Source organism: Pseudopipra pipra, chromosome 14 (assembly GCF_036250125.1).
Source record: "Pseudopipra pipra isolate bDixPip1 chromosome 14, bDixPip1.hap1, whole genome shotgun sequence".
NCBI lineage: Eukaryota > Metazoa > Chordata > Aves > Passeriformes > Pipridae > Pseudopipra > Pseudopipra pipra.
This window is the reverse complement of record NC_087562.1, coordinates 8,425,764-8,453,584: the sequence shown is the minus strand read 5'-3', so window position 1 is coordinate 8,453,584 and position 27,821 is coordinate 8,425,764. Positions and strand designations below refer to the sequence as shown.

Below are 27,821 nucleotides of genomic sequence, written 5' to 3'. Positions count from 1 at the left end.
TGCACTGCTGGTTTCTCATGTCTCACTACTGAGCTCTGCACACAGATTTTCCTTAATCTCTGCTTAGGAAACACTTGCTATAAAAACTGGATATAAATTATTGAACAGGGAGAAGGAGGCCCTTGTTCTGTACAACTCCACAGCTCTAATGAGCTTCATATGTGCCAGAACATCCCCCCAGCCTGACACATTCTACACACACGAAGGCACATTGTGGGCAGTTTATTCCAGCCAAGGCTGTTACTGTGTTGTGTTCACAGCAAAGATGCTCAAAGGTTACACAAGAGCTGCTCAGCTCAGCTCAGTTTCCCCAGGCTGGCACCCAGGGCACAGCCCTGCCCTCCTGCCATGGCACACAGCACAGCCAGAGCTGGCTTACGTAGGATCTTTCATCCCTAAGCACATGTACCCTGCTCCTGTGTACCAGAAACCTTCACAGCAGATCAGACTTGCCCAACTCCTAATCACCACCACCCTGCTGGGAATCAATTCTGAACTCCTGAGGAGTTCTCATTCCTGCAGGATAAAGCAAGGTGCAAATGTAGCCATCCCTTAATTTTGGGGTAACAACAATTCCCTGGTCAGCATCTTTGACTCTGGAGCTGAGAAGGGAAAGGGTCTGTGTTCCAAAGAATCCTCCCATTCCACATAGGAGTGGGCTTCACACGGGTCTCAGGCGTGGTTCCTCCTCCTCCTCAGAGTGTGGTGGCTGGGGGGGTGTCTCCTCCTCCCTGATGTCCTGTTTGTCCCTCTCTGCCTGCAGCCAGCTCTGAGGGGCGATCATCTTCTTGGGACCGTGGGGAGGGGGCCCGATCAGGGCCTCAATGTCATCATAGTTGATCACTTCCTTCTCCAGGAGGGCACTGGACAGCTGGAAAGGAGAAATGAGGCACTGTGAGGAACAGGGGCTCCAAACTGCCCGTCTGAGCTGGTCTCAACTCTGCCAGCTCAACTCAGAACCCAACACCTGCCCAGAGCACAGGGTGCAGATTGGTTTTATGAAAGTACATTTCCTCGGGTCAGTGGCATATCCAGTGACTCCTAGTTCTCTGCTAGGATCCACATGGTTCTGCATTGCAGAGAGAACAATGTAATTTTAAAAACAGTTGATTATTTCTTCAGAATTGGAGATTTTCAGACAGCTTTCTCATCAGTTCTCTGCTGAGACAGGACTGATAGGGTTAGGACACGTGATAAATGACAGAACTTGAAAACTTAGAGGCTTTATTTTTTTTCCAAATAAGGTGAAACTCTCCGACTTTCAGGAGTCAGAAGCAGACTCCAGCTGTCCCCCCCTAGATGGGATGACCCCAAAGCCACTGGAGCCAGGACAAAGTTCTCCAGGCTCCAGCACTGTTCCCAAGAGCGCGTTTGGCCAGGAACGCACAGCGTGACTGCAGGCAACAAAGCAAGCTCTTGGGAATGGGAATGAGAGCTCCAGGAACAATGAGAGAAGTGTCCCTCCTGCCACTGTCACTGCACCTGTGGCCCTGCCCAGGAGCCAAAGCAGCAGCAGTGAGACCTCGGGCAGGCCCACAGCCCTCCCTGCACACACAGTGCTAACAAAGAGCTGCCTGTTCCTGCAGCCATGGGCTGGGGGTCAGCATGAGTTCCTCTCCAAAGAAGTGGAATTCTACAGCCCCTCTGGCAGCAGCACCACCCCTCTGGAGCAGCAGGTGGCTTGTCCAGCATGGAACTGCTCAATCCTGCTGACCAGACGGGAGGCTCTGGCAACTGAAACACTGACTCTGGAGATACTTTGGCTTCACTTTAAAGTTTTTCTGAGCTCAGCCTCCAGCAAACATCTGGCTGCTGTTAGATGGCAGCAGCAGGACAGAGGAGCCTGCAGAGACATCCCTGAGGATCCCTGCTCCAGAGCTGCCAGGGCACTGGCCTGGGGACCGAGCTGTCTCTGTATCACCAGAGGCCTGACACTGTGGAGCTGAAGGGGTTGTTGTTGTTATTCTCGTTTGTTTAAAAAGAAGATTTAAGGAAAATAATTGCTTGATTTGCAAAGTATGCAATACTAAGTTGATCCTGGTCATTTTGGATGTCATGGACTGGATTTCTGAAGGGAGGTTAAGGAGATACACAGGGTGCTGTGACTCTAGTGTGGCTCAGCCCAAACCAACGGGCACACAGCTCCTGGCATGGGTGGGGATGTGCCAGGGTGGGAGACTGGTTAGGAACTATCAGGATGCAAAGGGGAGGAGGCAAAGCTCTACTTTTGCAATGAGGATTCCTTGGTGTATCAGGTGTCAAGGAGGATGTACCAAGGAGGTTTTATCAGGTATCAGGGAGGTGAAAACTGCCTGGAGTCACCAGAAAGCAGGAACCAGCCCCAAATCAGCCAAGGTGACAGGTCCCATATTCCTTCACCAAAGCCAGAAAGTGTCCACCCGATTGCTGGCTTGGCTTCCCAAAATCAGTCACTGTCTGCTCTCCAGGAAATTCCACTGCCAAGAGGCAAGCAGAGAAGTGCAGGTGAGGGACATAAACTCCAGCTTTGATCACTTGCATGAAGCACTCCCCCTCCTCTACCCTGCAAACACCAGCTGGTGTGAGGAGGCAGCTACTCAGTGCTGGGAAAGGCACACATTCCTCCCCGTGCCTGCTCTGAATCCGGGGGATCCACAGTAAACAGTCACTTGTTCCCAACACTCCCACTACGAGACTTTCTAGGAGAGAGACATTGCAACAGCTGAGCTACAGAGCACAGAAAGCAGCAAAGCAAAAACCACCAGTAGAAAAAACCCAAAACAACACACAAAATCCCACACAATCCAACTCACTGCTTGCAGCTTGTCCCTGTTCTCCAATAAGAGCTTTTCCGTCCGCCTGTAAGCCTGAGCCACTAGGACTTTGGCTTCCTGGAAGAAACAAGAAGAGAGATTTAGGGTGTAGGTGGCAACAAACACAATGTGTGGCTAAACAAGGAGAGCTCTGAGGGATGGAATTTGCAAACTGAGCCAGAACATGGTTCCCATCCACAAAAACTATGGATAAACTGGAAAAAGGCCCAAGGAGTGCTGGTGATAAGGCACAGTGAACTCCTGCCCTAGCACAGCTCTTCAGGGCAGTCGTAGCTGATGGGAAATGCAGATTAAGGCTGCCGAGGAGCTAAAGGTGCAGCTCAGCACAAATCCCAGGGAAGCACAACCACAGTGCCTCAAACAAGAGCTTTTTTGTTTCCAGCTTTTTGATTTTTCAACGAAAACAATGTTTTTTTTCCCAGCATTGAGGCTCAATTTCCTGTCAAAACAGGCTGATTTGCAGTCAGTCCAGTTGTCATTTTTGTTAGATCTGATGTAGGAACTGCAGACATTTACACTGTGCAGCTGAGACTGTAACACACAGATTTCTTGCCATCTAAGTACTGCATAGCACAAGTTACTGGGCTGAACTCACATCCAGGTGGGATTCTGCCTGTTCCTAAGGCCTCAAGGCAAAGCCCTCACACAGCCACACATCAAATAAGTGCTCACCTGTTGAAATCCACTACTCAGTAACCTACAGCAGAATGCAAATTGTTTGGGTGTAAGTCACTTGCATTGTTTCACTGAACTGCAGAAAGCAAAAAACAAAAAGAACCATTTAACCCAGGGCGGCCTTACATGGTCCATCATTTGCTGGAGGCCCTGGCTGAAGGGGCGTCGGCCAATCCCAGGGGCACTCTCCAGGTCTGGGAAGGAGAGCTGCCCGATGCTGGGCACCATCCCGTACTGCTTCACCATGGAGTAGGCGATCTTGGTCACCTTCTTCAGGTCATCCTGTGCTCCTGAGCAGGATAGACACACACACAGCGTTTGCCAAGGACCAAAATACACCATTTGGCATTTCTTCTTCCCAGCACAGGAAACCTCCGTCCTGTGCTCAGAGCACCCTGGACCTCTACCTGCCCTTGCCAGGCTCTGGTTCCTCACCTGTGGTGACCTTGTTAAAGGTGATGGCCTCAGCCACTCTGCCCCCCAGTGCCATACACATCCTCTCCATCAGCTGCTCCTTGGTGAACAGGTACTGCTCCCTGGGCAGGATCTGTGCGAACCCCAGCGCTGCATTTGTCCGAGGGGCTATGGACACCTGCGACACAGAGCAGCTCCCTCAGCTCACAGAACAACACAGCTCCCCACTGCAACAGCACAGGGAGGGCTCCTACACTCCCAGGGAAGTTTGTCCATAGCTATGGACAGGCTGGCCTACAGGGACACGGCCGAGGACCACAGTGTGTCACAATTCCTGCACTGAAGGCTCTGCCTGCACACACTTTCTGCTTAAGAAATGCAAAGGAAATTATCCTTAAGAAGAAGCCAGAGAAATCCTGAGATTTAGGAGTTCCTTTGGAGCGTATAAGTCAGAGTTCATTGATTCTGCTCCAGAATCCCTGAGACTACCTGCAAAAAGAAAGTCTTCAGAAAAATAACAACCATTTCCCCCACCCATTAAGCGAGAGTAATTAACACCAGTTCTGCTTACACAATGGGTCATTCAGAGTGAATGTGCTGCTGGTAGTCAGCCAAGGAACTGTCACCCTTGTCATTCCACTCCCCAACCCCATCCCAGCGTTCTGGCTTTTGGAGGAGATGTGCATGGATCACACCCCGGGGTGCCAAAGAGGCCTTTCCCTGCAGAGAAGGGCTTCAGGCAGAGAACCTCCCAGTCTGAAAAACACAGCTCCCCAGCAGCACCAGAGCAATTCCTGCAATGGGAGCTTTGCTGGCTGAAACGTGCTGGGTGAGGGATCACATATGGAGCAGTCTGGAAGTGCATGACTGAGCAGCAGCACCAGGAGACAGTTGTTTCTAATTTTTAACTGCAAAGCTTCTCCTATAGCTGGTTAATCAGCTTTGCACCAGCACTATCATCAGTGGAGCCTAATACTGGATTTCTCTACAGCAAAATCTAGGGACATGGTTTATAGAACCACAGAATCATTAAGGTTGGAAAAGCCCTCCAAGATCCTCAATTCCAACCTTTAAGTGAATCCCACCAACTCACTAAACCACAGTGTGAAGTGCCACGCCCAATTGTTTTTGAACACTTCCAGGGATGGTGACTCCAACACTTCCCTGGGGAGCCTGTTCCAACGCTTAACCACTCTTCCAGTGAAGAAATTATTCCTAATATGCAACCTGAAGCTCTCCTGGTTTAATGGTGGGCTTGGCAGTGCTGGATTAATTAATTCTGTGATTCTCTATTTGCCATTTATTTTGCTGCAGTATCACTGTTGGGGTAACACAGCAGAATTAAACACAAGTACCACAAAGTAATCTGGGGCAGTGGAAGCCCTCAGGACTCCCTTCCGTCCCAGTGACCAGTTCATCACACCCCTCCTGGCAGTGGAAGTACCTTCATGACGGCCTCGGTGTGCTCCAGCAGCCACCCAACCAGCGCGTGACCGGATTCATGGAATGCCACAACCTTCCTCTCTTCTGGTGACAAGATCTTACTTCTTTTGGCAGTGCCTGTAGGATACAGACCAGGATTTGATAAGGTATCAGAAACAGGTGTAACCAGCGGGGCATAACCTGGTCCAGCTCAGTGCACAAGCTCACGCAGCCTGTGGCTGAACAATTTGTGCTGAACTTGGCGAGGGAGGGGCAGCAAACCCCCTTTAATTACAAGCTTGAAAGTGGAAAACAATCCATGCTTGGAATTGCTTGAAAACACTGGCAGAAATTTTCCCCCTTCTCCTCCTTACAACAGATTTAATCATTAGATAAATGATTTGACATTTGATTCGATCGCAGCTCAAGAACGCGAAGCTCGGTCCTGTTCCCAAGGACAGATCTGCAACAAGGCAGCTCACTCTTTTTCTTGGAAAAAACCCAAAACAACACAAAAAAACCCCAATAACAAAACCCAGAATGAGTCTCACACTGATTTTGCTGTCTTCAGTCCCTTAGGCAGAATATAAGAGAAATGTTGCATTATATATATGAAGTCCCAGTTGAGAAAATTGTGCATTAAGAGTGTTCAAATCAGCAAAAGACCAAGAGTAGATACAGAAATCCTTCCCCAGAGCCTGGAAATGTCTCTGATTACACATGGCATGCTCTGTATGAGCTTATTCCCAGGCTCCTGAGAACTAGCAAATGAAGCCATATCTCACACTTAATCCTTCCTCCAGAAAGGTGATTTTTGAAAGTGTCTATTTTCCAAGTTGGCAGAGCAAGTCCAAAAAGGATTAAAAAAAGAAAGGTGAATGGAAGTAGAACTTCTGGCACGTAGGAAAAATAAGTACAGAACACACAGTGTGTCAGGCACTGTATAGAACATACAGTTCAGAATGTTGGATGCAGAAAGATCCCAGGACTTCCAGGCCAGTGTCCCCACACAGAGCCCGGAGCAGCAGAGGGGAGGGCAAGCAGTCAGGAGCAGTATTGTACAAAGCTTGCTTCATGTCTTGGAAAACAACATTCTATTAACATGAATTTTTAAACAAAGTCAAGGGCTTTATTAAACAAGGAAACAGCAAAATTACTATGGCAGATCTTGTAAAATTACTGCTCAGGGACCCTGGAAGCTGCTGTGCCCTGCAAGGCACGATGGAACAGCAGATTAATTGCTACTGCCTTGATTTGCAGCAGTCAGTCCCTACCCTGCCTTTAGCAGCGTGTGAGCATGGCCCTGTATGACTCTATCCACACAAAGATGCATCTATACTCTCTCTAAATATATATATATATATATATACATACACACACTTAAAAAATTCTGGAAGCATTCCCACATCAGCCCACTGAGGGAGGGACTGGGAGAGACCGCGTTCTTCACAACAGCACACAGTGTGCCTACAAAGATTATTGCTTTTCCTACATAAAGTAATCTCCAGTAAGGAAAGTTCCCTGAAAGCCTGTACTTATCACATTTATGAGACAAAGCACCCAGAAAGCAACTCTGGTGCATCTCCGCTGGCCTTACGCAAACGTCTCCAAGAAAATAGGCTCCATCCTCTAATGCCAAGCCCTAAAAGCCTCTGTGCGCTCCGCAGGTTCCTTCCCTCACTCCCAGGAGACCTGACTAACTGCTTTCTGTTCCCAAACTAAAAACACAATGGGAACTACCACAGAGAGAAGTTCTTGCTCCTCCCTTACAGCAACACAAAGCTTTAAGGCTGACAGGGCCTCTGGACTTACAAAGTTTCCTTTTGATTCCACCCCACTGTTATTAAAACCAGAAGCTCCTAATGGAAAGCACAGTAATATCTTCTTTCTTTCTTTCAAGAAAAGCTTTTATAGGAACTGAAATGCCCTCTAGATTGTGAAACCCAGCAGCATTCCTACAACATGGCAAGAGTACACTTAATAGAGGAGCCTGGGGGGGTTGTTTGGGGTCTTTTAGACTCAGTCTACAAAAAATAGCCAGTCCTGGTAATATGAGAGAATCTGATTAAGCAACAAAAAGACTCTGTGGCCTCTTACACACTCCAGAGCCTGACTGAGGCCAGGCAGCTCGAAACTGCCAAAGCCCATGTCCTGCAATGCCCCACCACACGAATCCCAGGGATCCCTTCTGCTGCCATCCCCTCTGGCCTTCCTTGATTTTTGCTTCATCTTCCAAGTGTGGGGAACTAAGACAAGGCTGGAATTCAGAAAGAAAAGCCAAGTGAATCCATACAGGTCTGATGCTTTCACTCCTGCAGATGGGAAAGTAAAGCACATCTTTACAAGAGGAAGTGCTGTCAGGACAAGGGGGAATGGTTTCCAACTCAGTGAGAGGAGTTTTAGATGGGATATTAGGGAAAAATGAGTGGTAAGGCCCTGGCACAGGTTGCCCAGAGAAGCTGTGGCTGCCCCATCCCTGGAAGTGTTCAGGGCCAGGTTGGACAGGGCTTGAAGCAGTCTGGTCTAGTGGAAGGTGTCCCTGCCCATGGCAGGGGGTGGAATGAAACGAGCTTTAAGATCCCTTCCAACCCCAACCATTCTGTGATTCTATGACCTTTGCTGTGGCTTGATGAGAATTTCTGTGTTACAACTCCAGTTGTCTCACTGTCCATTCCTGGGAGCTGCTGAGCACAGGCTGGGATTCCTGTTTTTACCCAAAGCACTCCGAGGGTTTTCTTTTTCAGAGATAGGTGAAACTTTCAGGAATTTCTCAAAAAACTAGGAACTCTTCAGGCATTTTCTGATAAAGCAAACGCTCAGGACTCAATTCCAGGATCAGGAAATAAGTGACCCAGCACAAACATCCTGTTCCACATGCTCCACTAGAAAAGCACAGAATGGCAGTCTGTGTGCCCAGCTGCCCCGGGAACGACACTGCAGCCTGGAAGCAGTTCAGTGTCTGCTTATGAAAACCACAGCCTGGCTCCAGGGCAGTTCAGCCTGAAACCCACCACATTCAAATCCCTCAGGTGAAGTCAAGAGTTCTGGGAACTCTTTTCCCTTCCTTACAATACACTGCTACAGGGAAATCTCCAGAGGTTCCTCTCCTGGCAATGGCACAAGTGGCAGAGAAAGGCCACAGGATGTTCTCAGAGGGAGAACAGTGCTCCACTGTCTTGCCGTTTATTCTGCCAATTCATCAAAGCCTGGGCTTGGAGGCCAGAAAGAAAAATCTCTAATTTCTTGCTGTTGAGGATGCAAAGCCTATTTGCTATTCATGTTTATGTAGCAGGTGTCCAGAAAAGCAAGAGAAGCCCAGACATACTGCCACTTTTATTCTTTTTAAAAAAATTAACCCACAAAAATCCCCAAGCTTTCAAAACAAAAAAGCCACACAGATTTGAATTCCCCTCTTTATTATTTTGTCACTGGCCATTTTCCCTAAGCTATGGGTTGAGGCTCCCACAGAATCAGGAAGATGGATCCATTTGGGGTCTTCTTCAGAGAACTTTCTGTGACTGGCATTGAAGACTCTCAGGCCAGACCACAGTTAGGACCCATCTGTCTTTCTGGAATGTAACCTCCTCACCTGAGCCTTCTCTCAAGTGGAACAGACTCCAGAGGCAACAACAGAAATGCTGCTGCACTGGCACAGAAGCTGTGGCTGCCCCATCCCTGGAAGTGTCCAAGGCCAGGTTGGACGGGGCTTGGAGCAACCTGGGCTAGTGGAAGGTGTCTCTGCTCACGGCAGGGGGTGGAACGAAATGATCTCTAAGGTCCCTTCCCACCCAAACCATTCCATGATTCTAGGAAAGGGCTGGATCTCTCACCTGCAATGACTCTCTCCACAGCATACTCAAAGTTGGAGGTGTCGATGGATTTGTGCCCTTCCCTGGCAGCGTGAAGAGCAGCTTCGTTACAGATATTCGCTATGTCAGCTCCTGCAGACATGAGTTTACAGGAATTACATAGGATTTGTGTGTGACAGAGAATTCAGAGGACAGAATGAGCAAGAACAAATCTGGAGAAAGACCTAAGGAAGCCAAACAGCCTGTGCTTTTTGTTCCTTGGGAACAGAGAGCCTAGTCCATGGTGTTTATGTTGGATTTGAACAATACAACTGCCTTGGCAAGGAATGCTGATACCACACAGAGCTCAGCAATCCAGGAGCAGGCTGAGGCCAAGGCTGGCTCCCAGGGACAGGGATGGTGTGGGCAGTGGGCTGGCACAGGCTGCTGCTCTGCTCAACCTTGGAGCCAAGAGAAGGAACATCTGTTCCGAGTTTGTGTGGGTGGGTTTGGTGGTGGGGGGCTGCTCAGAGAAGTCACAGAGAGACAGAGTGCTGGGGCCTATGAGAGGGAAAACCCAGGAAGGATATTCCAGGAACTCCACATAAACAGGAACTCTGGAGCCTCTTGCTCAGCACTGTTTCAAGCTCCCAGGGACACACCCTGGAAGCAGGCTTGAGGCAGGAGCCAGGCAGAGCTGTCCAATTTCTACTCTGACCAGCAAAATAATTCCTATTCATTCCTCCCATCGCTTTCCTGGTACCATAAATCAATTTAAAAGCATGAAGCAAGTTAGGGGAGGGTAAGGTTGGATATCAGGAAAAGGTTTTCACCCAAAGGGTGGTCAGGCACTGAAAAAGTTCCCCAGGGTAGTGGTCACAGCCCCAAGCCTGAGTTCAAGGAGTGTTTGGACAATGCTCTCAGGGACCGGGTGGGATTTTGGGGGGTCCTGTGCACGGCCAGGAGTTGGACTCAATGGTCCTGATGGGTCCCTTCCAACTCAGCATATTCTACAGTTCCATTAACTTAACAGCCTTCTCCCCTGAAGTGCAACACCTCATCCTCAACAACAGCTTGGACTGGAGCATGAGCATCCTCCCCTTAGGAATTAGGAACCTGGGCATTATAAAAGCACATTTTCCCTACACCCCACACCCCTGCTAGTCCAAGAAATTTCAGAAGACTGAAAATAGTCATGAACAACTGCTCATCAGAGCTCAGAAGGGAGTTGGTCAGGTTCCCACTATTTCTACAGAACTGGAGAAAAAAGCCCTTTTTGACCAAAACACCCTGTTAAACCCACACCCTGCAGGAGCTGCAGCCTGAGCTGCAGAGCTGGAGCTGCACTCCTGAGGACAGGCCGTACCGCTGAAACCTGGAGTGAGCTCAGCCAGGTGCTGCGAGTAGAAACTGCCGTCCTGGATCAACTTGAGGCCCTTCAGGTGATGCTCAAAGATCTCCTTCCTCTCCTGTAAAGAACACACAATCTCTGAGCCCAGCCAGGGGACCACAGCACAGCAACTTCCAACACGCTGTCCATGGCAGGGAGCAGGGCTCTGGCAGGGGGACGGCAACAGTGCCAGCAGAGGGCAGGGCTGTCCGTGCAGCTTCCAGTGCACCAGAAGCCCTCATAAACACCCAGCTCTCAAATTCTCAGCAGATGCAGGAGGCTGTGCCTGAGTCACTGCTTTCTCTCTCAGGGCCACTCTCCCGTCTACACTTTCACTCTGATCTGTCTCAACTTTTCCCTCACCATAAAAGCTCTTGCAGGAAGGAGCTCTGACTGCCTCGACCTGCTCCTGTACAAACCACAAACTGCACACCCCATGCACAGCTCCTCAGTCTGCACCCATTTCCCAGACGGAGGTGGGGGTGAGATGCCTGGCAAGCAGCCACCAAGTGACTCATTCAGCTGGTCCAGGAGATCCTGACTCAAACAATGGGCTCAGTTGCCAGGGTTTTTCCCCTTCCTCCTTCAGGGCAGCTGCACAGTTCAGCCTTCCGGGGGCCAGACTCTATCAGGCATTTAAGGTATTTTCACTGAAAGCTCTGCAGAGGACAGTGAAGCACAGATGGGAGAGGAAGAGCTTGTGCTGGCAGAGCACACAGATCCTAACTGCAGCTGAGTCCATTCCCAGAACTCTGCTACAAATGTCAACACAGCAGACATGGGAAACTCCTGGTAAATGGATTTAAAAAGCATTCAGAAGGAGAAAGTCACTTAACAGGCTGCCTAAAGGAAAATGAGGAGCCTTACAAGGATAGGGAGGGCCATAAACCTACAGAACAAATGGTGCTCAAGGCACATGACAATTTAAACTCTCACAACAGCCAATTGCCAATTAGGTGCTTCCCAATTTCCTGGAGAGAAGACACAAACACAGTTCTGCATCTGCATGGCAAAGGGAACATCACAGAAGAATTCAAAGCCAAGCTCTACCAGAGCAGAGATGCTCCAAACCAGTGAACTGTCACTTCAGAGAAACAGGCAACTGCATTAGCATGACAAACCCTTGACTTAGAGCACAGAAACAAGAATAAAGGCAAAGAGAAGCTCAACATCTCCATCTCCTCCAAGCTCAGCCTTTGCCAGGCCTGTGAGTCACCAGCAAGGACCGGGACACCTCAGTCATCAGCGTTCGGGGAAGGACAGGGCAGCTGGTGGAACATACCTGGAGCGTTGGGAGGTCAATGAAGATGTGCCTGTCCAGCCTCCCAGGTCTCATCAGAGCATTGTCCAGGACATCGGCGCGGTTGGTGGAAGCCAGCACTATGACGTGATCCGTGGTCCCCATCCCTGCCAAAGCCAAGGAAAAACAGAGGGGAGGGTTTTTCCCACTTCAGACTGCACTGCAGGCACACAGTGGGCTGGGCAGGCCAGAGGCAGAGTTTGCACAGCTTTAGCACAAAGCCAGGTGTTCAGAGCAGCCTTTGGGGCAGCTGGGGCTAAGAATGTCCCCTTCAGCTCAGAGCAAAGACAGGAGCGAACCACCCAGGTCACCCAGGACAGTCTCTGGCCATCAGGGATACTCTGAAATCCCCTTTTCATTTACTTACTGAACCCTGGCTTAAAAGTTCTATTTCCCTTCCCTTTTTGTCACATTTGGGAACTGCCCCAACTAGAACCCAGAACAGAATCTCTCTACTCTGACAAGTCCACAGATGCCTTCTCACCCATCTTAAGTCATTTCCTGCTCCTTTAGCTCCAGGTTGTACAAGCAGCATATCCTAGCTGAAACAGCTTTTCCTTCCCATGGAAAGCCCTTTCAGTTTTTATTTACTTTCAGTCTTCAGTCACAGACGGGCCACCAGGATCACCAGGGGAGGGACCTCTACCCGCTCAGGTTAATGCAGAGAAAATATGGCTTTGCCTCTCAACAAGGAGCATGTTACAGCACAAGATGATCTTTGCCAATTCACTCATCTCTTACCCTCTGCAGGCACCCAGGCACAGTACAGGGCACTGCACAGACCAGCCCTGCAGAACCTGCATCACAGACACAAAACACAACCTAAGAGCTCTGCAGGGATTATCAGCACAGAATTTGGTCAAGCCACAGTCAGAGCAAGTTTTGCCTCCAGGCCTTAAACAAGGGAGCATCAGGATTTACAGGCTGCCTGAGAGCAGCCTCAGTGGAGGCATCAAAGACAGACAGGGCTTCCTGGGAAGGCAGAACACCGGCAGCTGGAGGAGGCAGAGGGGCAGGCATTGTGCTGCTGGGTGGGGAGCCAGAGCTCATGTTGAATCACTGCCCCACACTGTTATTTATTACATTCCACCAGGTGCCTGCAGGCCCCTGGGCATGAGTCACCTGCTTCCAGCACATTCCCCAGCCCTGGCACAAGCAGCCTTCCCAGGGAAAGGACATGACAGTCCCATGTGCTTCCCTCCCTGCCAAGTCCCACACTGTGGAGAGGCAGCTCTGTGCACGTAAGCTGGGCTGCTTTCAGCTCTCAGCTCCACCAGAAGAGCTGCCAAATGTGTCAGCGTGCGAGAGCTCAGCACAGACCCAGGTTCCAGGTGAGGCAGGGGACTGGCTGTGCCAGCCTGTGCTGCAGCAGACCCAGTGCTCCCTCTCTGCAGGTTCCTGCCTAAACAAGCTGCTGGAGAGGATGAAGCCAAGCATCCCTGAGATGTGTGTCTCACTGCACTCTAGAGTGGGATAAACAAGCAGAGCCTGATGGGCAATCTAGGAATGGCAGGCTTTATTCCACAGCAGGATTAGATGGCACAGTGCATTATCTGCCTCGCAGCTGGGGAGACTCTCTTAAAATAGGCCTGACTATTAGAGCAAATTAAAAACCAGAAGCACTGTGAGCATCCTCCTCACATCAGCTTCTGCCCCACTTGTTCCCCAGCCTGTATCCCAGCAGTGAGAAACACTGCTCCAAGAAATCCACAGCCACAGCCTCCAATTCATGTCACTGTTCCCTATGCAACATCACCTGGAACATCACAGGCAAAGATCAGTCAAAGGAACAGGCTACAAAAACAACACCTCATCGTATCAAAAAGTGAGGAACAGCTCTGAAAACGCAGCCTGAAGAGAGAGTTCCTGCCAGGGTCACAAATGAACCATTTCAGAAGGGAAAGGGAAAAGGGTCCACTTGAGCTGCCAAGTGCTGTGCTCCACAGTGACCAGCACACTGTTTGGTGGGCCCCTCATCTGCAGTGTTGCACTGTGTCACCCTCCAGCCATTTGTCCAAAAGTCTTTGGACATTACCTGGGAGCAGCAGGAGGGGCCCCTTCCCAAGGGAAGCCCGAGGGCTGCATATGGCACAGCTTGGGACAGGTCTTGTTCGAGGGCTCCAGGTGAAGAGTTGCTACCAAAAGCTGTCCTGCATCTCATTCACACCCCCCAGCTCAGCCCAGGACTGGCAAAGCTCCTCTCAAAGCATTCTGAACAGAGCAGAGATTTGGGTCACATCCCTCTTCCGCTTGTCTGTGATTTGTGAGGGAGATTCACTATTCAAACCAGGCACCTGCTCTGACAGAGCCCGGAGTTCATGCGTCACTCCGCTCCTACAAACAGCTTTTGTAGAGAGGCTCCCTCCAGTGCCTCTTCTCCCACCAGACTCCCAGTGCTTCCCAAACACAGAGCAAGACAGAGGGAAGGAAAACCAGGCAGATGAAGGAAGAGCACTATGGTTAATCTGAAATCTGCACACCAGCATGACCCAGCTCCAACCTGCACACTCACCCCTTACAAAAGGTTTCATACAGCTCTGACCCTCCTCTTCTCTCTCTTCTTTCCCTCCGAGGAATCTCATTCAATCACACAAATGCAACAATCACTGGTGACTCACAAATCTGCTTTTGTGCATGATTTTTTTCTCCAGTTAACACCCAACTCGGGTCTATGGTGTTGCTTTGCCTTCAACCCTCAATTTAAGCTCAACACAGCTAAACCAAGGCTCTCAATGTTCCATCTCAAGGCTTCCTTGCAAACACTCACCACCTCCCACCTGTGCTGGGACAGAACTGTTCCCTTCCTAAAAACCTTATTCACTGTAAACCTGAGAACTGTTTTGCCATGGTGCATGTGGCACTTCAGTGTTGCTTTAGGTGACATGCTCCATTAGGTAACACTTCAGTGCCACGTGCCAGGATCCCTGCTGATCCCATGTTCCCACTACCAGGCTGACATCCTTGCCAGCTGTCTCCTGTTTGACAGTGTCAACTCCTTAGGCTGGTTTTTCAGGGTGTGTTTGATAAAGCACTGAGCAAAATGAGAGACTCAGTACATGATCTGTGTGAGACATGAATAAAGAATGAGATAATATAAATTTAAAAATAAACCAGGCAGCACAGAGCAAACAAGGGATTACAAAGCACACATTGAGGATAATATTTACCTTCTAAACTCAATTTCCAGTGGAGCTGTGCCCTCATTTCTGCATTGAGACTCACCAAGAAAACACTCCAGAAACCACACCTAATTTTTACAGACTGATGGAAATCAGACATTTTCATTTTTAGGACAGAGATGTGGAATGCACTGACTGCATATTCCTGAACAGACATGCAGGCTTCCTTTAATTCAGGTGCCAGCTCATCCTACAACTGTCAGGGGAGAAAGACCCACCCAAGCCAGGATTGCTGTTCTGTGCCACCACTGGCCTTTGCTGTCCAGACCATCTACTTCACTGCAAACACTCAGTACAGAGCCAGCAGTTGTAACTCAGGTCTGGGGATGCTTCTGAAGCACAACTGCTTTTAATTTTTCACATGAAGAGTGTGATGAGACAATGTGACAGTCAAGTTATGAGTCACAGATCCAGTGAAACAAACACTCCCTGATGGACATGCAGGTGGTGGGTTATTCCTTACCCTGCTCTGCAATAATAAGATTTAGCAACAGAAACACTGCAGTTGGTCAGTGCTGCAGGCTCAGAGTTAGAACTAAGCAGAGCCAAAAGATCATTCTTTGTGTAAAAGTGTTTCAGCAAAGGGCCAATCCTGAATGGAGAACAGCCAGAAACTACACATGAGTGTGGCATCAACCAGGACTTGTTTGCAAAGCTTCTCTCTCTCAGTTTAAGGAGCCTGTGGTCAGGCAGATAACATAAACATACGGCAAAGGACAGGAGAATGGATATATTCCATCACCTATGTCCCTCTGGGACAACTGAACTCTAAACCCTGACAGGTTTTAAACTGTCTCAGATGGAACACAGCAAGTATCCAATGACATTAATGGCCAACTGGACCTAAACTCCAGGGTTTTAAAATTTACTAGATTTAGCCCAAAACCCTTAAAAGCCTGTGTAAATGTCTAGATTTCAAGGGAGTTTTCTCCACAACATGATCACAGCACACACTTCAAGATCTGTTGCCCAGAGGCTGAGGTTGTGGACTCCTCATCCCTGGAAGTGTTCAAGGCCAGGCTGGATGGGACTTGGAGCAACCTGGTCTAGTGGAAGGTGTCCTGGCCTATGGCAGGGGGTGGAATGAGATGAGCTTTATGATCCCTTCCCACCCAAACCATTCTGGGATTCCATGATCTGTCCTGAGCCCAGTCACTTTCTCAGGCACCCCCAGCTCTGGAGCAGTCCTGCCTACCAAAGGGACAGCTGGAGAGAATATACTCCCGTGCCTTCAGAACCAAGACTAGTGATGGGGTACATGGGCTCAGACTGGTTCAGACTTCAGCAAGAGAACACTTGCTGGAGAGGCCAAGCACGTTCAAGCAGGATAAAGCTAAACAGGCCAATAGCTTGGATCTCTGAGGAGATAGGGGCAGGGAGAAACACTGACCATCCATTTCCACCAGCAGCTGGTTTAAGGTCTGCTCCTCCTCAGCATTGGCAAAGCCAGACACATTGGTGGAACGCTTCTTGCCCACGGCGTCAATCTCGTCGATGTAGACGATGCAGGGGGCGCGAGCCTGCGCCTCCCGGAACAGGCTCCGCACCCGCGCGGCCCCCAGACCTGCAGGGAAGGCAAGGACAGAGAAACCTTGTACCTAAACCTGTCAGCAAAGCCGGCGAGCTCCGACTGCACAACGGAGCAAGTGAGCTCCCCTCGATCCTCAGAGCACCTTACCTCCAATCACCTCCACAAACTCAGAGCCTGCCATGGCCAAAAACGGCACCTGGGCTTCCGTAGCCACAGCCTTGGCCAGTAGTGTCTTCCCACAGCCCGGCGGGCCCAGTAACAGGGCGCCCTTGGGCACCTTGGCCCCGAGCTGGAGGTAGCGATCAGGATTCTGGAAAGAAAAAACAGCAGGTCAGACCCACAGCTCCCACTGCACCTGCACCACAGTGTGGCCTCCCAGAGCTTCCTGAGACTGTTTTCAGCCTGGGCAGCTCTGAGCTGCCAATGGGAGCAGCTCCATCTGCATGGGAACTGGAAATGCAGAGCTTATTTCATGACAGGCTGCTCAGAATCATGAAGAATGAAGAGCAGAACACCTCCCCCTCCCCAGGTCAGCCATCTATCCCAGAATACACTTATTTTGTTCTACTTTTATATACCTTTAAATAGTCCACAAATTCCTTGACTTCCATTTTTGCCTCATGCATTCCTGCTACATCCTTGAAGCCAATCCCTTTTCCAGATTTCCCATCCACAATGGTGAAACGAGCCATCTTCAGCTGGTTCTGTGGAAGGCAGCACAAGGACTGAAAAAACTTGGACAACAGTCTGAAAAAAGGCTGTTTGCTATATTTTGCAAGATAGCCAGCCCAGCCCAGCCCAGGTATGAGCTGTCCCTACAAAACACCACTGAAGTGCCCACCAAAGCACTGGTGTTTCACTAGTTCTGCTCTGAAGACACTTCCCAGATGGATTGTTGATTCAAACTTCATTTACCCACATTGGGAAGTGACAGAATAAATCCGCAGTAATAGTCCCAACACAATCCAGCTCAAACTCCATGTAGACCAGGCAGGGATACTTCTTAAAAACATGCATCCAGAACCTTACTCAGGATCTTCTCCCTGATTTCTAAATGCTCTGATCCTTAATACCACATGGGATAGATAGAGCTTTCAGGAATATGTGTTGATGGTAAATAATTACTAATAATTTCTTACAAATGCATAGAAACAGACATTTTGCAGTGCTGTCTGATGCTGCTGCTGGTTTCTGCTGAACAAACCCCAGGCCAGAACTAGAGGTTCTCAAACTGAACAGCCACCACATTTCCGTCCCCTGGTGCATGTGAAGCCACAGTGAGAGTCAAACCAAGAATTCAGTTAAACATCCTACTCGTAACTGCTCAGCATGTTCTACCCAAAACAGGCTTTTTCTTTCACAAGAAAGTTTACAGCTTCTGAGGCCTCTGAAATACCCAAAGAAAGAGTTAAACTTGGGGCCTGGCTGTCCCCACTTAGGCAAGGACACAAACCAGTCCTCAAGGCCTCATTACTCAACACTTCTTTGAAATACTCTTTCTGAGAGCAGCTGCATCCTTTTGTTCAAAGAGGATTTCAAAGCCAAAGAGAACTGCGGAGGAGACTGAGTGGGAAATCCAACAAGGGGCTGAATTCACTGTGTTTTCATCCTCAGTCCCTGTGGTCAGTGGCAGAGCACCCTGGGCTGACTCCTGCACTTTCATCAGCTGATCCAGGCCAGAGTGGGAGAGGGGAGGAGGAGGTTTGCCTGATGTTGCAAGTGAGACATGCAGCAGGAACGGAACAGGCCAACACATAATGAACTCCAGAATCTGAACATATTTTATAAATTGAGAACTCATTTTGCAGAAAGCAGCAATTCCTACTTCTGGCTGTATGGGAGGCATGTTGGCAGGGCCCAGTGAAAAACACCATCTGCAGCTGCAGCTCATTAGCAAGCTTTGAAAACAGCAAACTGGACTGAAATTGCCTGAGCTCAGCCCTTCCTGCCTTTGGGAAGGGAACGGATCTCGGCTAAGGCCAGTTAAAGTACCAGCCAGGGAGATGATCAGCACAGGATGCAAGATGTGGCAAGACTGGAGAGTCCTGGGCACCAGTTCACCCTTATCCTGCACTGACTTTGCTGGGAAAAAGGGGAGGAGATAGCCCAGCAGAAGCCAGGACTACCCGCAGGCTGCAAAACATCCTCAAAATCCAGGCTACTCACGAAGGCGTTGAACCCTCCGGCCCGACTCGCCACCCTGAAGAGGCGGAAGATGCTCCACAGCATGGACACGGCCACCAATGTCACTATCAGGGAAAGGACATCACTAGAAGGACAAAGACAGGTACAAACTGAAGTATTCAGACACAACCTGGTCAATATTCCCCAACATGGCTATTTTCAGTGTTTAAATGTTCTGCCATTTAGGCTACTAGCAGACAACTAAGAAAATGGAACTTTTACAGGCTTTTATACAGATATACAAAACCCCATACCCCAACTATTACATAACCTGAGAAGTTAAGCAGAGGACACTGGCAAACACTGCCTACAGCTGTGGAAGGAATTCAACCTCACCATCCCCTTCAGAGGCATTTCTACTTCTAAAACAAACAGCACCTTCAGGCGGTCAGGTCACACCCAGAGCAGAATCCAGCGGGGCTGGCAGTGCATCCAAAGGGAGCTTGCTGCAGAAGACCTGTGTCTGGTAACACTAGGGAGATTCCAACTCACTTAATCCCACACTGGCAGAAGTTCCAGGCTTGGTCTGCCATTAAGAGCCTGCCCTGTCCTCCCTGGTTGAATCTCTCAGGAATCCTTTATGGTACAAAGAATTGCTCCAGCACCAACACTGTCAATTTTCCGTATCCTTTGGAATACCCATTGCATTAGGAGGGAGATGAGGAGCAGAGATGACACTCCAGTCTAACACAGTTACAGGACAAACATGTTGAGGATAAATATTTTTTGAGCTCTAAACAAAGGATGCCCCAAGAGCATGAAAAATGATCCCATGTCAGATGACAGGTTGAAACTGGTGGGCCCCTGTTCTGCTCCACAAGCCTGTGAAATCATCCACCCTCTCCAGACTTCTGTGCCTTATCTTTACACCAGGAACGCGTGTTCCGCCTCTCACAGGGGGACGATTTACTGAAGCAAGGGACCAGAATGAGCTCTGTACCCAGCTGCATTTGTTTCTGCTCAGTGAGAAATCCAAAGGTAACACTGAAACCTGAAAGTCACCTTCAGTTTGTCTGCTCTGCAAACAGGATTAATTCTGAAACACCCCGAGCACCCACACTGCAGAGTGAGCTGAGTCCAAGGGCCCTGCACCTCACACATTCAAACTCCAGACTGACTCTGAATTCTCCAGACATTCATCAGGTCTCCTGAGAGACTTCACACCTCATCACAACCCTTAATTTTTTTTTTTTAAATCTCTTTTGAGGGGCAGGGAAACAGCTTGTGTTGGTGGCTGATTGTCTGTTCAGTCCTCTCTTCCTGCTACACACAAGTCTGAAAAAATTAGCAAGTTCTGAGTCTGAACTAAAGGGCTTGTACTGCACGATCAATTAAAAAAGCTTATCGTCATATAAACTATATATTAAAAATGTGCAAATGTTGATCAGAGGACAAGTACCAGACAAAATCCAGCCCAGGTATCCACTCACACACAAACATGACATTGTTTCACACTTTGGCAAGATGCCTGGGAGGAGGAATTACACACACTGGCCACCTCCAGAGGGAAAATCACCACGTCCAAATCCTCTGAGCTACTAACAGCATGTGACACGCTCTGCCTGGTGCAGAAGCAGGTGACCAGGCCACTTCAGCAGGTGAGATCTGCTATTCACTCTTCTTGCTCCTAACAGTTTATTTCAGAATTAAAAGTATTGAGCATTTTTTTGAAAGCAAAGCTCTTCGTTTGGGCAGCAGGAAGGGCTGTAAGTTTAGCAGAAATGCTCCTCTCACTGAGGTTTGGTGTGCTGGCACCAAAGCTGCTCCACCCAGCACGTGGCACCAGAGTAGGCTGTGGTCAGACCTGCAGCTCTGGGACAAACAGGCCAAAACTGTTTAATTTTAAAATTGTTTAATTTTACAGCCTGAACCACCACAGGCCTCCCTGGAAGCATTTCAGTGCACCCCTAGCCTTCTGCACAGACCAAGATGTAACACCACTTGTGTCAGGATTTTTTAATCACACTCTGTACTTGAATAATTGATTATAAGGACAAAAAGTGCTCAGCTGGGCAAGAATGCTTGGTGACTCTAACCCAAAATATTTTGTCTGCTGCATCCTGCAAATCCAGACACCTTCCTGGGACCCTCATTTTGGAAACATTAAGGTATATGTAGAGCACCTTATCTTTCAGAAATATTCATTAAATGCTCCAAATCCGAGCCCACATTTTTGCTCTATATTTACATAACATTAAGCTGAAAGTGACTTTCCCCTCCAAGCGAGGGATGTTGTCACCAACACAGGATCAACAGTAAGGACAAATTTATGTCATACTTTCCATAAAAGCCAGGGTGTTTGTAGGAAATGGGGATTCTCTCTCTCTCATCAATATTCAGCTCATCCTCCACAGCTCTCAGCTTCTCCTCGAATTTGTCGATGTTTGCCACACGCATGGTGTACAGCAGGGTCACGTTCTGGGGACAGGCAGGCCAGAGCAGCAGGTCAGTACTATTGATTAGGTATAAATACATAAGCAAGGAGCAGAGGTGCACAGCATTGACAGGTCAGGGAAAAATTATCTTTATGTTACACCCTTTGATCCTGCACCTATGAACTCATGAGCAGAGGACTCCAAATGAATTTAGGAACCCTCTGGTCTTTCCAGCACCTTATGAAAGCATAAAAGTCAGGAACCAAGCCTCAGCTCTCTATAAACAAGGAGATGCAAACGAAATAAGATGTATCCAAAACCAGTTCCCTGTTCTGGTTCCCTGACCACCGCAGGGGGTGGAACTGGATGATCTTTAACATCCTTTCCGACCCAAACCATTCTGTGATTCCATGATTCCATTTCAGTATTTTAATGTCTCAAGCCAGTTTGTAACAATTCTTAGTGGTAACTCCTGGATGTAAACACAATGCTTTGTTTCCATTTTGGAAGGTTTAGGAAGGAAGGCTGATGGAGTTTGACAGAACACTCAAAACTAAAATCCAAATAGGAGAAAACTTTCAAAAGAAGATCCAGTAATAAGAGTGTACAATCTCCTGGACATGTTCTCCTATATCTGAGTGAAAAAACTATTGAATTTTCCAGCTTTTTAGACATACAAAATATTTTTTTTCCCAGACCATTGTTGATTATTTTTACAATTTGAACTAAAAGTCCTAATTTCCAGGTTGATATGAGTAATAGAAGTCCCCTGAACTTCAAATACAAGAAAGAAAGAATCAGAGAAGAGCAAATTTGTGTACAAAGTCACTCACAACTTGTCCATGGGGAGTTCCTCCTGGGTGCAGGTAGATCTCTACGATGTCACTCTCTGGCACCACTTCGATCCTCTGCACCTCCCCCTTGGCCAACATCTCATTCACAAAGTAGTTCCAGGAGATGTTGGTGCCTTCCCTGTTCTCGCTGACCAGGAACCGAAGCATCAGCACGATGAAGGTGAGGACGAGCAGTGCCCGCAGACGTTCCAGGTGCATCTGATTTTCTCTTCTCCTGCGTTTCTCCTCCTCTTAAGAAGAAAGATCCAGAGGAAAAAAGATAGACATGTAATTGTGAAGCTTTCTGATCCAAAGAAGAGATAATTAAATGACAAAGATTAACGCAATGGAACCTGTCAGGGTTTTTGTGTTGCATGTTTGGTTTCTCCTGCAGGACTGGGTTTCACATGGTCCTAGTGCACCAAACCCACTAAAATCCCACCAAATATCATTCCAGTTCAAAACGAGAGACTCTCACTTGCCTGGCCCCATATGGATGGGGGTCGAATAAAGCCAGGGGACTCCTGTTGTTAGAAATCAAACTCCAGAATGATTATAACCCACTTTATATAACATGGGTCCACACCACCCAGTCCTCAGGCTGTTGCCAACGTATCCAATGGGAAATATTAGGAGTAAACCCAGTGTCACTGGTAAATCCCACAGCACAATTCAATGACCTGCTGGCACCAGCACCGTGACACCAACACCACTGCCCCTACCTCAGGAAATACCTGCAATTGCAAAGAATGTGAGGTAGCACAGGACACAAATACACTGCAAATCCATCTGCCTGTTAACCAAATTGCCCAGATTTTCCTCCATGTTATACAACTCATCTCATGTTTCAAAGGGGTTGATAACTAGCCCACATTAAGGATCTGCACCCAAGAGAAATTCCCATACTGGATATGCTTTCCCTGCCTTTACTGTACTAGTGCCACACTGAAGCAATGACACAAGGAAAAGGGATGTTCTACTTCAATTATTTGCCACCAAACCTTTTCTCCAGTCTCCTAACATTTTTTTTTCTGCACTGCACAGGCAAATTTACAATTCTATGGGGTGTAAAGGACTGCCACAGCTCAGTTCAATGTCACTGCTGGTCAGTGTTTGAGTTGTTCAGATGACAACATATCTCCTCCTCTTTCCAGTCACGTGAGTGTTCTCAATATATAATTTAGTACTTGTTCTTGATATACAATTTAACAGCACTACCACCACGGCACACATAAATACCCTTCTACACCCAGAAATAAATTAATTCTGTGCCACTGGGCTCTAATGCACCAGTGCTGCAGCCCAGATTCGATTTATTTGCAAATTCGTAACCAGTGTCCTGACACCAGCATTTATCACCAGCCACCAATTAGACCCTACGCACGCGGCAACAAAACCCAGGGACAAACATATGACCCAGGCAGCTGCTAAAAAAAGTCCTCTGTCCTTCAGAGGCACAGCATCATTTTTCACTGGTTCCCAGCTCTGCTCCATGCTGGAAAGGAAAGGCCTGTTCCTAAATAGACACAAAGCAGCTTGGCAGAGAAATCATCATTTCAGAAGGCCGTGACAAGCTCAGACACCGCGTCCAGCCCACCCCCTTTGTTCTCCACTGCCATCCCCTCACTCTGTGTTATCTGCTGGATCCAGCTTTGTTAGGACTAAGGAATTCATCCCAAAGCTGCAGGATGACATCCTTGACAGTCTTATTAAAGAAAATTTTTATATATATAGATATGTATATGTATCTCTATCTATGAATGATAGAGGAATAGTCTGGGCAACATCCTGAAAAGCTCAGCAAGTTCTAAATAAAAAGATTCTACAGAGAAAAGAAACTACTGCAGAAAAGTGAGTTCTGACAGGAAAAGTCCATCTATGGCTGCGCAAGTTCCTTGGAGGTGTCAGAGTCAACTCCTGCTAAAGCACTTTTCTGTATTACATTTCAGACCAAGTGGAGGCCCATAACCTGCCCTAAACACACACAACTGGGGGTGTAATCACAAAAACATCACCCCAGGGGGAGAGCTGCCCATTAGACATCCTCACACAACTTCCCTTATTTCTAGGAATTAGACTTGTCTAGGACCTTTAACCTGCAGCTGAGTAATTTCAGGGGAAAATTCCATTTCTAGAAAGCTGGAAGGCAACACCAAGATTTCCTCAACTCTGCACTTAATTAAGGACAATATCAATCTTTCTCAGCTGAGGTAAAGTGTGACTGTCTGTACAGCACAACATCCACACTCTACCACAAGCCGCCCCACAGTATTCAGGAAATGAGTCCCAGCGACTGGATGTGACACTTGCAAGCAACAGCTGTGGGAATACTTCCAGCTTTTGAGTCTCCATGAGCCTCCACCAAGCAGTGATTTGCCATTAACCCCAAATCTGAACTCTCTGATTAAAATCTTTGCAAGCGCTGTGGTGACAGTTTGAAGAGTTCTTTTTAATAATTACTGCAGAGACAAGTGTTCCCCTGGAGACATGGGGCAGCATTCCTGCTCCCAAAGCCAGGCTATCCATTAATCACAGGAGAAAAGAGGCCACTGAACATGGAGCACTGCTGTTTACTGATTTTAACAGCTACAACACCTCCAGAGGCTGTGCTCAGTCATTCTGTGGCCTTGCACACCAAGGGCAACAAACTCCAACTTCCTTCCCAAGGACTCCATGATACCTGCACTCACATCTCACTGCAGACTTCATCCCAGTTAAATGATCAAGCAGGAAAAGCCACTGCTGTGGCCTTAAGGACACTGTAGTGACACCAGCCAGGCTGTCAGCAGCAGCAACTGACCTCTCACTTAAAAAGTCCAAGAGGATTTGACTATTAAGCACAACAAAGGAAAAGGCAACTGCTCATATCACGTGATGATACCCAGGGAAAGGTTTATAAAATAAATTATGAAATTCTATTACAACCTGTGTCACTTAAGCATGACATTAAGTGCCTCCCAACTCACAGTACAAAGGTCTGGAGCCATAGCAGGGTTTGGAACTGGATGAGCTTTAAGGTCCCTTCCCATCCAAACCATTCCAGGATTCTGTAATTTCTATGATCTGATTTAAATCTTACAGTCCATCATCTATGCCAAAATACTCCTTCAAACCTGCTCTTAGCCACAGATTGTACAAGTGGTGAGTTACAGGTACAGGGAACTACCCAGAGGCAGGAGCAGGAAGGTGGATCTCCCTCCCTGTCTGCCCCTTCCCCTCACACACACAGAGTTTGGTTCAGTAAATCTCTTTTTGGCACACACATACCGTCCTCCTCTTGTGGAGATTTCTTCTTGGATCCTCCATCCTTCTGGCTACTCCTCCAAGAGCTGGAAGTAGTAAACCAGTAGGTGCTACCTGCAGGCAAGCAGAGGTCAGTGGTTACTGCTAAGGGCAGTGAGAGGGTGACTGAGGATGGCAGAAATCCATGTGAGCTCCAAAGGCAGAGGAGGCAAAGCTCCACATTCCCCCAGGCAAAGAGCTTCGTGTGCCAAGGAACCGGGACAGCCTCACTTGAGGGGGCTCCTTCTGTTCCCTTATAGAATGTATATATTTTTTACAATACAAACAACATCTTTTTGTTCAGAGATTGTTTTAATGGCATGGCAGAAATAATTTGGAGAAATTGCTTTAGTGCTGAAAAATGGACACAATTCCCAAGGCAGAACCATGGCTAACACTGGAATGGGAAGATAGGAACAGCCCCATACCAGGGACTAGAAATGCTCATTAAAGGAAAAACAGGTACTGGAGTTAAATCAGGTTGCTCAGGAAATGCTGTGGCTGCCCCATCCCTGGAAGTGTCTGAGGCCAGTGTGGACAGGGCTTGGAGCAACCTGGTCTAGTGGAAGGTGTTCCTGCCTATGGCAGTGGGTTTGGAATATGATGTTTAAGGTCCTTTCCAACCCAAACCATTCCATGACTCCAAGGTTTCCAGCAAAGCCATCCAATGGGATTTCAGACAAAAGTGAAGATGTTTTTGTCTGGGGCTTTGCTGATGAGGAAGAGAAAGATTCTCTAATTTAAAATATAGAGATTTAAAATTAGCTGTAGGTCTAACGACCCTGAGCTCCCTGTGGGAAGGACTGTTCATCCCTGTCACCAAACCAAACCCTAAATCCCTGCAAAAACCCCCAGCTCCCACAGCCAGGAACAGAACAGCTCTGCTGTAGTTTTGGGAAGGCAGAGAGAAGGTTAGGAAAGGTCAGTTCTCTTATCAAATCAGACCTTTTCCCTTCCTCCTCCTCAGGACTCACCCAGGAGATTCCAAAGTCTGACTGGATCTCGGATTAAGTGCTGTTTCATCAAGACTCCACCAAGACCTTGACGTGGGGGGGAAAGTGTTTGTGCCAAGAGAGTCTGAGGGAGGAGAGAAAGGAAAACAACACAACCATTGGCACAGTGCTGTGAGGGCTCAACCTCCATATTCCCTGAGACTCACATTCCTAAGCATGGGAATGTTGTGGGTGAGTGTCAAGAGAGCAGCTGGGAGCCCTGGATGTGACTCCTGGTTGTTCTGTGCACTCCCCACATGACTTTGGAGATGTTGTTTATAACCCAGTTTAAAGAAAGCACAGGTATAAACACAAACACATACTCAAAACACTTAATATTTAGTCTTCCTGTATCTCTGTTTTTCATTCTAAAGGTATGTTAGAAATCAGTTCTTAAAACGTTAAGTTTCCCTACCTTAGGAGGAAGTTTTTTAAGGAAAAAAGGACTTTTAAAAGGAAATTTTAAGGATTTCTAACCCTCCTGTATCCCTGAAGGAAACTCAACAGGAATCCTGCAGTGAATATTCACATTTAAAGGCAACTTCAAGAACATTTGAAGTAATATTTACTAATTCTCTTACTGAATAAAAGTCTGGCCCTTCTCCGATGTGATTCCCTGTTTCCCCTCCACTGCACAGGTTCCAATTCCTACACCAGGCTGAAACCCTTCACCAGTTTTTCCCCTTTTTTTTCCAGTTTGTGCTGGGGCAAGATGGCAACCTTGGGACTGATGCTCTCTAGAACAGAACAGCTTAAGATTTAAATTGATGCCAGAAAAAACTGGCATGAAACAACATCCCACATTGTTTTCCCTCCATATTGTTAGATGGTCAGGGGATGGAGCTGGGGGTGTTCACCTGGAGAAGAGAAGGCTCCAGGGAGACCTTAGAGCCCCTTCCAGTGCCTAAAGGGGCTCCCAGAGAGCTGGAGAGGGACTTTGGACAAGGACCTGGAGTGACAGGACAAGGAGGAATGGCTTCCCGCTGCCAGAGGGCAGGGTTAGATCAGATGTTGGGAAGGAATTCTTGGCTGGGAGGATGGGGAGGGCCTGGTACAGGTTGCCCAGAGAAGCTGTAGCTGCCCTATCCCTGGAAGTGTTCAAGGCCAGGCTGGATGGGGTTTGGAGCAACCTGGTCTAGTGGAAGGTGTCCCTGCCCATGGCAGGGGGTGGAATGAGACGGGCTTTAAAGTCCCTTCCAACCCAAACCATTCCATGGTTCCCACGGTGTTTCCCAAGTCGCTGCCCAACAGCGCTGACACGACGACCTTCGGGATGGCACAACCTGAGGACCCTCCCGAACAGCCAAACGTCCCTCCCGCCCCGTTCTCCTCCTCCCCCGGTGCTCGGTGAGGTCCCGTTACCTGCAGGCCGCGTCCCCCGCCGAGGGTACCGCCGCGGGGCCGGGCCCAGGCGGCGGCGGGCGGCCTCCAACAGCTGCAGCGGCCGCGGAGCAGCCCCAGTCGCAGCAGCAGCGTCATGTCGGCGGGTGCCGCTCCCCAGAGCCCTCACGGGCGGGACGGGCCCGAGACGAGCCGTAGCGGCACCACCGGGACCGCTGCTGAGGGGCTGCCGGAAGTGCCTGCTGAGGGCCGGACGGCCATCTTGGAAGCGGGCCGGCGCCGCCGCGCTGCCAGCCCCCAAG

At 48.5% G+C, this 27,821-nt stretch overlaps 1 protein-coding gene across 1 annotated transcript; it reads right to left on the bottom strand.

The window, feature by feature from the left end:
• Positions 1-207: 207 nt before the first annotated feature.
• SPG7 (SPG7 matrix AAA peptidase subunit, paraplegin) lies at positions 208-27,821 on the bottom strand. Its single transcript, XM_064671070.1, has 17 exons — positions 27,541-27,821; positions 26,161-26,263; positions 25,172-25,261; positions 21,905-22,155; positions 20,975-21,114; positions 18,679-18,781; positions 17,091-17,216; positions 16,660-16,822; positions 16,372-16,545; positions 11,785-11,909; positions 10,479-10,581; positions 9,155-9,265; positions 5,347-5,462; positions 3,924-4,080; positions 3,615-3,778; positions 2,793-2,870; positions 208-871 (listed from the first exon to the last, which is right to left on the bottom strand). The coding sequence occupies exons 1-17, from the start codon at positions 27,655-27,657 to the stop codon at positions 662-664; spliced, it is 2,331 nt and encodes a 776-aa protein (XP_064527140.1). The 5' UTR covers positions 27,658-27,821; the 3' UTR covers positions 208-661.

Bases quoted from the DNA above. Each gene is read 5' to 3' on its own strand.
- SPG7 (XM_064671070.1), bottom strand. From the start codon at position 27,657: ATGACGCTGCTGCTGCGACTGGGGCTGCTCCGCGGCCGCTGCAGCTGT. The intron at 21,115-21,904 runs GTGAGTGACTTT...GCCTGTCCCCAG, and splicing joins GAACTCCCCATGGACAAGTT to AACGTGACCCTGCTGTACAC. The intron at 4,081-5,346 runs GTACTTCCACTG...TCTGTGTCGCAG, and splicing joins ACACCGAGGCCGTCATGAAG to GTGTCCATAGCCCCTCGGAC.